The sequence below is a fragment of the Asparagus officinalis genome, chromosome 1 (assembly GCF_001876935.1).
Source record: "Asparagus officinalis chromosome 1, Aspof.V1, whole genome shotgun sequence".
Classification (NCBI taxonomy): Eukaryota; Viridiplantae; Streptophyta; class Magnoliopsida; order Asparagales; family Asparagaceae; genus Asparagus; species Asparagus officinalis.
Genome location: NC_033794.1, coordinates 131323367 through 131333366, shown reverse-complemented (window position 1 = coordinate 131333366; position 10000 = coordinate 131323367). Strand labels below are relative to the sequence as shown.

Sequence of the window (10000 nt, the reverse complement as noted above, 5' to 3'; positions counted from 1 at the left end):
AAAAATGTACGTCAAATATTTTAAATTGAACATATATTGCACAATTAAGTACAAGTCCATATAAATATATACGTGTATATATTCAATGAGCGTCCCGATACGGTACGTCGAGTATAGCCTTATAGGTACGGCTCAATATTAGAAGTGCCAGCGTAGCATAGGTGTACAGACAGTATATATAGCAAATGGGAATTACAATATAGATGACGGTAGACCTACCTACAACTTATATCAAGACCGCATTCATGCTTTACAATCTCTGGTTATTATATAACCAATCCACATTAATTCATCGATTACATGCCAATTCAAACTTCACTGCTTCTCACACGGGACGAAAGCAGTGATAATACCAGAACTCAACTAAGGTAGTAACTTGCCAAAATAAGAATGTACATAAACATGAAACTCCAAATGTCTTGCAGAGACTCTATTATAAGACGATTAATAAATAAAAATCAAATGACCCCATAATTTATTCTATTGAAATATTAAACACCCTCTAAAATATGAGGGTCATGTTAACCTGTCTCTATACATATATGGGGGGAGAAAGTGCACTCTCTCTCTTATATACATGCATCTCTCGGTCGGCATTTCAAAAAAATGCCAATAAAGAATAAATGAAAACTCCGAGCCAGTGTTGTTGCCATCAGCAAAATTTGCTTGTGGACATTGATACTCATTCCTTCAAAGTTGCAAGAAGCAATCATATAAATTTGATGCGTCTTTGCGAAACAAATCACCCCTCAACTGAATATATGCTGTTATCAGCCTCATCCAGCTGCGTCGGTCATCTGCATCAGTCATTATGTAAGAGTACTAAGGGACATGTTGCGACAGAGATTATATTCAATTTCTTTCAATGACATCAAAATTTCCAATCCTCTAACTTAAAAAGGTTGAATGTAGATGAAATGGATCCATTTTAGATTAGATTATTTTTAGATTATCATTATTATTAAATTAAGTCATTCTAGCCATCACATCAAAACTTCGAAATTGTGGTGAGGATCACAGGTTTATATTTTTATATTCTAACATGTATAATAAGGGTGGAATTTCAGATACACTCTTTTGTATTATGAGTTCAGCCATCCTAAGCTATTTTATTTGCACTTACGCACTGAACCAGAGATGGCTTTATTTCTCCATCAGTTTGAGATATCACTTGGAAGTAAACTACATTTTGACCCCCAATTTAAAGGGTAATACTTTTTCTTTTTAAGCTAACCGTGGATAAAATAACAATTCATCATCGCGCGATTCGCATGTGATATCTCAATCTAATGGAAAATAACATCATCTCATCTGAGATTCAAGAAATCTAAATGCTAATCAAATACTTCAGAAGGTATAAATGGCTACAACCCATAGTACAGGGGGTGTATACGCAATTCACCAGTACTACACAAAACTAAGAGCAGCAAAAGGAAATGAGAAGTCACAAACTAGGGTAAAGGAGATACTGTCCTCTAACCTGTACATGGCAAAAGAAAAATATCCAACTCCCCAAAAGAGCAGTTTCAACCGAAGCCAAAACCTTCGCTTGCTTCATGGATTGCGAGCAACAATCTTTCTTGTAATTGTTCCTTCGAGGAGTACTCAGGCAGGTCTAGCTGGTTGAAGCTGCAGTTTCAAAAAACCATCATAAGTAACGTTAAACCTTCTGAATACAAATTCATTAATCATACACAAGATCTTGCAAACTTAAAACAATTCCATTTAAAATTAAAAAAAAAAATCTAACCAGGTATGAGCAGATGGGAGCCTCTCAGGAGCGCCATATGCCTTGTGTATCTGAAACCGCTGAGGACCAGATATGCCCTGCAATGCTTTAAATCNAGCTATAGAATTACAAGTCCATATTTAGGAAAAGAAACAAGTAAGAGAAATCATATTAAAAGAATTATCAATATCTCATAGCTAGTGAAGTGGTATATATAAAATATACAAGCATGATCCCGTGATAACAACACTTTAAAGTGAAGACGCAGCCATTAGTCCATTAATTTTCTTCAGAATGAAGTGCCAAAAGTCAATTACATTTTTGATGGAATGAATAAATTAGCCTTTAATGATGTTTGCATTGCATTTAAATACTTAGTTGGGAGCAAACTCATTCTGAGATATTCTACTTGAGTAAACAAATAAATTCAAGGCACAAGAAGATGGACCCTTTCAAGTCTATGTTAAATGACGAACATACCATCATTAAACCTATATTCTGAAATGCATAGATGCCTCTAAGCCATATTTCAGAAACTGAACAAAGAAGCTTTGTTAAATTCATACAGGGAATCAGCAAATATAACTGAAAGATTACTCATTAGAGTAATGTAATAATAACCCCTCTTCCACAGATGGATTTCTCATTTCTAATTTCAGATAACAGTAAATTGATGAAACAAGTATATTATCGTTCCAATGAGGGAATACTGCTTCAACTCATGATGCCAATTTACTTTATGATATGTCGTGTCATTTGGCTCTAATCACCCTCAAAGCTGTATCTCCAGTAAATTAATGGAACACATATATTATCCGAGGAAGAAAATGCTTCAAATGTTCAACTCACGATGCCAATATTGTTTTATCATATGTGCTTATCATTTGGTTGCCAATATTCTTTATCAAATGAGCTTATCATTTGGTTGCTGATATTATTTATATATGGTTCTGACAGAGTTATTACCTCCCTAAAAATGTAATATGCCTCTTCAAGTGTTTTGAAATTTTCAACATATAGATCCAAAAGCCTAAACCAAAAATAGGATTTCAATGTAGTAAATAAACATATCCTAAATAACTAAGGGGACGCATTTTAACTCGCACATCCTAGTTACCTTTGATGTTCCAGTTACAAACTGTAAGAATCTTGCCATGTCCTCCTTGTTAAATGCTTTGACTACCTCCCAGAACCAGTGGATGACGGGAGATGCTGCTGTATAGCCAGTGTACTCCGCATTGGATTTTAGATCATCAACTGCAGTAACAAATAAATATCAAGAGACTAAATACAGGTTGCAGATACAGAATACTAAGAACCATACTAGCACGCTTACAGTCAATTTCAGGAAGACCACTTATAAGAAGCTCAAGCTCCTTGTCATTAAAAATCGAAATGAGATCCCTTGGGACTAATTCATTAAAGCCTTCAAGGAAGGAATTGATTTGAGGACGGATAGCTGTTGTTAATATATGTTCAGCAACAAGGTCTACATACTCGTGCTTTGTTTCTTCAGTTACCCTGATATTCCTTCCTCCAGGTTTAAGCTCATAGTCAGTGACCTTCACAAAAAGAAATGCCAGAATCAAAATAAGCATGTAACGCAGCAATATTTTACAATGTAAAAAGATGATGTGATTCAGAATCTCTCTATAACTGAAGGAAATAAATCATCAATAACTGAAGAAATTCTATCAAATTTTTTGCACTTCCAGATATGAAAATCCAACAGAACTTTTACCTCAGTTTTCTCATAAAGAATGTGTTTCTCCTCATCAGCATCCATGCTAAATGTCAAATCTGGAATGTCGCTCACATCATTCTGATTAACCAGAGAAAAGGTTAGTTTGATTCTTAGATAAAAACCATAGGCACATTTACAAGTCTAAGACCCTACCTCAAGCATCCACTTCAAGTTCTTGTAGTAATCAGGATCAACAGCTTCAATATCATGATAAGTCACTTTGACACCAAGGATGTGCTTGTAGAAGGAACGAGTGAAGTAAACATCCAAAAGTTGCCCATCAAAAAGTGCTTTAGCGACCTGCATGAATTATTGTTAAATGTGAAATAAGAAACAAGTCTTTAGATGAAAATCCAAAAGAAGTTTGAATATGGTACAATAGGTAGAGAACGTTACCACACGGCCCACAAATTTGAAATATGAAAGATGCTCGGTCTGATAAACAGAATTAGGGTTAGGCTGGAAGGTTGCAGCATTTCCAACATTTGTGAATAGCAGGGCTCCTTTGTCAAAAATGACCCTTGATAATAGTTGGTACCATTCCCTTGTTAACCCACCAGCATCAATCCCTTCCTCCCCTTGAAACTGCACCGTCAGTCTTCCCTTAAGGTCTTGAGTGGGACGTAGCCGCAACTGATTATAGGAATCCTCCAAAACATAAGCTCGACGTATGCTTATTCTTAGTGGAGCAGAATGGTGCTGCTCATGCAGTTGCCTGATCCTTGAACGGAAATATGCTCTCTTGTTATCAAAATCGATCAACCTTGGTACTTTCAACATCATCGTAAGTGATTTTTCCAGTAAGCTTGGGTTCTGCCTTATGAAAATATTAAGAAGGCGACGGTGCTTCTCAGCAAGTCTTGTAAATGTTAGGCTTCCACTACCAGCACATCTGAGAGGTGAAGAGGATGAGGGTCCAGAACATTCCTTGACTTCTCTTGCAGTTGTATTGCTGTCCGACGACGCATTAGTCTGGTTCATTTGTAACTTCTCACAGAGGACAAAGAAGGCTTCTATAAATGCCAAAAGCCGCTGAGTGCCGGGTGGAAGGGGAGGAGACAGAGAAGAAACACCACCAACAAGGTCTTCAGCATCAGACGTTGACGCCGGAGAAGAGAAAGTAGACACCTGCCCCAGCTTTGCCTCAGTTGATGATATGCAGTTACTTAATTCTTGCCATAAAGGGTCCAGTGCTACATTTAGGTTCAGCAATACGGATTTCTCCTCACTTTCATCTTCAGCCTCTTCAACCTTGTTCCCATCAACCAAAGTGAGTGCACTTAGGGCTTGTAGTACACGCAAGATTGCAGCTCCAGCCATAGAAGCCGAGCTCAATCCCAACATTTGTGTACTCCTCAGGGTCATGAGCTCATGCACAGCTGACACACTCAAGTTGTGTGCCAAACCTGCCAGCTCAGAGGCAAAAAATTTCCTATGAGGCATAGCAACAAAGGCCAGTTTCTTCATCACATCAGCAGCGAGGGAATATACTTTATCTGAAAGTCTGTTCAAGTTTACAAATCTAGTTAGTTCGTGTTTTGAAACAAAAACAGCAGAATAATACTCTTCAATCATGAGAAAAAAATCATCCTCAACAAATAACAACAATTACGGGAATAATAAACCAAAAGTTGTACTAATAATGTTAAAATCAGGGAATTAACATGACGAAGTACATTTCACTCTCGTCGAGGGAAAATTATAACATATTAGACCCCGCTAATTATTTTTGCTTTTGCTTTTGCTTTTAAGTTTCTACCATAAACATAAACAAGCACTAGCCGTATACACATGTTTAATTTTTGGTGCATTGTAGTGTGAACTCTCATTTGCATTTTTGAATACAGTGACATCCGCCCATTCTACTGATCACAGGAGTCAAAAGAAGAGAATGTTATGGTCAACAGCATAAACAACAAGAGTTTAAGAACATGAAAAATACATGAATCCACAAAAGAAAGAGCAAATCTTCTTCTTTGTCTTTTGAGAACACACATACACATGGGAGGGGATAAAATTTTGAAATGAGAATTCTGCAGAAAAGCAAGGATTGACACAGAATGCAACCTCAACTGGAAAGGATCATAGTGACAAACATAAGGTTTTTCAAAACAGAAAAAGGTTGAGTAATAGATGATGCAATCCTATCTGGAAAGAACTATATGGAGAAGGATCCACACATACTGAAAAAGGGTTCTAAACAGCAGAAGATCCAGATAGGACCTTCCCTTAATGTCTTCGTGGTGTTTTATACATCAGAACATATGTGACACAAGGATTTGTTCGTTGTTGAATCATCAGCAACAAACCTTATCAAATGATCAAAACGCCTAATATTTGGGTCTTTAGAAAGATATATGCAATGCCAAGACTAATAAAAATAAACTTTCTTTAGCACATACCCTTCATGGGCAAGAATGGTGCAAAGGTTGCGCAACTCAGGCTTGGGAAGCTGTAGAAAAATATCATATGTTGTAACTGACGTATTGCCTTTTGAAGATGAGACCTCAGCACTTGGAATCTGATCCATCTCCTGATTGGATTCCTTATTCAAAATTGAAGAATCTTTCTGGCTATCAGATGGGAATTCAGCTGCTTCGTGCATCTCAGAAACACCTTTAGCTGGCTCAGATGGAGGCAGAGAATCAATTCTCGCGACAGCATTGTTGACCACAACTTGTAGAAGACCCATGACCTACATATTAATGCAAATAAAAGCACATGTGAAGAAGAAAAATAACTGGTTATTTTCATAGTAATGCCAGATAAGCTTGTGACTACCTGTTCAAGATGTGCACAGCTGCGCAAAAACAGAGGTCTGCTCAAGAGTCTCAGGAATAATATTAGAGGTATGTCAAACTTTGAAAAGGATTCCACTAACAAGTCTTTTGCACATAATTTTTCTTTTCCTCTTTCTTTCTTGGAGTCCACATGATTAGTTGTTGAAGGTGCAGATGCCAATGAAAGATCAAAACAGAAAAGGATGCTCGCAACAGAAGAATGGTTGGTTGCCAGATATGTCAGTATTTCAAGAACACGGCGTGAGACAAGAGGTGGAAGACCTTATGTAATAACAACACAAAATCAGATTAAAACATTATATCACAAAGAAGGTAACATATCTGGTAATTACAAGAACTATATTACCATCGGAGGACCGCGCTCGGCCGTAGACAATGTTCCACTGACATCCATAAACTCTCTGTGGAGTTGTGACTACTGATCCACCAGACCCATCAGCTTCAGGCCTGATCATATCTACTAGATGGCCAATTAGATTTGCCCGTTGGACGCTATGCGCACACAAGTTCAGTAGAAGTCTTTGAAGAAGGCCTTTCCCAAGCGGCTGCAAATAAATACATAAGTAACTAACCAAAGATAATTATGATGACTCTAACTAACAAGAATAAAAAAAACGTTGACATTGAACCTCAACATGTAGAACACAATTAGGCTAGGATGCAAGACAGAAGCTATGGCAGTTAGTAGGCATAACAATTTCCTAAAATGTGATGTCTCCACAAGTGCACTACAACTGATAGGCTGATAGGAAAACAAAACAACATTCTAAGGAAACTTTCACAGAAGAGATTAGATTAGATTATGGGTTAGGGTTCAACATTCTCTTGAACAAGAGTACTGAAGACTTCAATACCAGGGTTCAACTCCAACTGTGAAGAATAATTTACAATTTACAATAAACAAGATAATGCATAAGCAAATAATAAATATAAAATGCACAATTACTCCACAATCGTGACAATTTCCTCAGGCCCATAAAAGCACATCTAGGGGGTGCTAGTCAATTGGAACACTTTCACAAGAATTGAGATAATTGTTGAAGTGAGACAATTTTATAAAAGTAGGATATTGGAAACAATTTTTCGAAGTGAGATATTTTGATAAAATGATGTGGGATAATTTGTGACAATCAAAGAAGTGTATAATTTATGTTTTTGATGATATAACTACTATTTTATATTTTTAAATTAAAAATTAATAATTGTTTAACATAACGTTAGTTACGACTGAATAACTTTTGGTTAGAATACAATATATTGTTAAATAATTATTATGATAATAATTCGTAATGTTTTTATTTTTATGAACTATTATAGTACAAGTCTATAAAAAATTAAAGACTTTGTTCTATTTCCTTCCTTTTTTTACTTCCCAATCTTCTTTCCCCACTAATTTCAATTATTTTTTAATAAATTATAGATCTATGACTTTTTTTACTTTAAAGTAACTATAGAAATCAAATATTCGGTAAAAAAACGAAAAATCGCATCTAAAAAGTGGAGTAAGAGGAGAGGCAGCCTGATCTGATGATGTAGTCTGAATGATGGTGGCAATGACCTTAGGAGGAAGAGAGGATGGCGAAAACAAAAGAAATATAAAAAATAAAAATAAGAAAATAAATAGAAGAGTTCTAGTGTTCTTACCAAGTAGTTCTAGGCTAAAACTCGGCTAAAACTTGGGATAATTTGAGAACTAGAACTCTCATTTTTGAATAGAGAAATGAAAGAAGTGGGATAATGTTTACCAATACCCCAGTTCTAATTTTGTTACAGTTTTAATGACTAACACTTCAAAATTTTATCTGAGATCTAGTTCTAATTGACTAATACCATAAAATTTTATCCCACAAATTATCCTACTAAAAAATTGGTTTACCTGCGCTAATCTTACAGGACGAATAACAGCCTGTAAACCAACTTCATCCAGAAGGGGAGGACCTTCAATTTCTTTACCCTTCAAGCTGTTTGGAATTCCAGAAAGTGATCTATGGCCTACTGCAACTCCAACCCCTCTATCCATCACTGCCTGTCTATCAGCTGCCAACCTCCTGCTGCCAAGTCTGTGGCTTCCTCCAAAGAGGCTGCTGCGAGCATGATAATGGCTAACTGCTCTGTCCCTTAGCATTTGAGCTTCAGCAAGTAAAGATGAAGGTAATGCTGACAGAACTGCATCAGATGAGGTAAGGAGTACCTGGAAAGCCAAAGTATAGAGCCAAATTTACAATGATAAAAGAGTATATATTAGAAAATGCAAATAAGAGGCTTACCTCTTCCCTCAATTCGGGAGGGAAAGTTGCTATAATTGAAGCATTATCCATGTCAACCGGCTGGCCCTCAGTTTGTTGTATGATTCTTTGTGCTCGTTGTTGAGCCAAAACTTCAGCCTGGATATCTGGAGGAAGTGCAGCCAAGAATTCAGGATCTATCTCCTCTGCTGGTGGTGGAGCATATGCAGAAGTTTGAGCAGGTTGAGCTTGCTGAGAAGCCAAGACTTCCGCACGGAGATCCTCTGGCAGTGCTTCCAGAAAAGTTGGATCAATTACATTAGTGCTAGAAGCCTCATTGTTGATATTGACCACATTTCCCTGATCAGATTCTTGAGGAACTGCTGTATTTTGTACGGCTGACAATTCTTCTCCAGTAACAGGTACAGGCACAGAATTCTCGAGATGATTTGCAACAGCATCTGTATTGTTCATGTCAAAGTCAGCACTTGCATGTGTTGAGCTAGCATGGGCATCACTTGAGTCTGGCATTGCTGAACCTGAATCAATGAAGGCATGACTACTGGAATGGCTTTCCATGCCCACTGGCTCACTGTACATCTGTGCACTCTGAGCACCTGCAAGTGCTTCAGACTCATCTTGCACTCTCCTGGAAAGAGCATCTACAGGTATGCTGGTAGGGCCAACTAGTTCCCCACTGGTCACAGTCTCATTGCCATTATCTTCAGCATTCAGATCCTCGGGAAATCTTTGTCTTACTTCTGGTGCTCCTCGATTCTCCTCTACATCAACGACAGATTGTGCATCAATTATTCCATGAGATAGGTCCGGAAGATGCGTACTACCTTCAACAGCTACAGTCCCAATATGATTACTCGGACTAGTTCCTATTTCCAGTTCCTGATATTCATCAGGGCCACTAGAAAGATTATCCACCCTAGCCGGTGAGTGACTATTAGCATTCAACATTACTGGATGTTGGTTATCTTGTCCTCCTGTGGGCTCATTTTGTATATGTGCTGGAGGGTCATTAGCAAAAACTGCTCCACGCAACTGAGATAAAAATTGTTCTTCTACTGCCTGGGCAATAGTAGCAGCATGACTTCCTGCTTGAGGCTGACCGTCATCAGTCCATCGACTATCACCTTGTCTCCGTCTTCCTCCCCTATTTTGATCCGGTCCCAGTGAGAAATCGATCAAAGTTGACGGAGCTGCACTGACAAAGCGATCCCCAAGTAGAGTTGCTCCACCGTGATGAGATGAATGGCTGCCATCAAACATGTAGAAATATCCTAAATCAAGACCTCCTAATGGTGAAGCTTCTAAATCTCGAGATGAGTTTCCAATGCCTGACCATGTTGAAGAAACTGGGTCTCCTGACTGTGATGGTCTCAGAAGAAGTGGGTGCTGGAAGGCACTGACATCAAGACCTGATCTGTCGGAAGTTCTACTAGCACTTTGACGGCGGCGTTCTACACCGAGTGGCCGGTGAATGTGGAAC

General features: G+C 37.9%; 1 protein-coding gene across 1 annotated transcript in view; it reads right to left on the bottom strand.

Annotated features, from left to right (window-relative positions):
• LOC109824337 (E3 ubiquitin-protein ligase UPL1-like) overlaps positions 406-10000 on the bottom strand; it is a 23369-nt gene continuing 13774 nt past the window's right edge. The window contains 14 exon segments of the mRNA XM_020390946.1: positions 406-797; positions 1481-1629; positions 1751-1844; positions 2244-2251; positions 2842-2986; positions 3066-3291; positions 3471-3551; positions 3627-3773; positions 3870-4977; positions 5876-6168; positions 6255-6535; positions 6621-6819; positions 8151-8465; positions 8542-10000. The exon segment at positions 8542-10000 is cut by the window's right edge and continues 13 nt beyond it. Of these exon segments, the coding sequence (XP_020246535.1) occupies positions 1527-1629; positions 1751-1844; positions 2244-2251; positions 2842-2986; positions 3066-3291; positions 3471-3551; positions 3627-3773; positions 3870-4977; positions 5876-6168; positions 6255-6535; positions 6621-6819; positions 8151-8465; positions 8542-10000 (4459 nt within the window). The 3' untranslated portion in view covers positions 406-797; positions 1481-1526.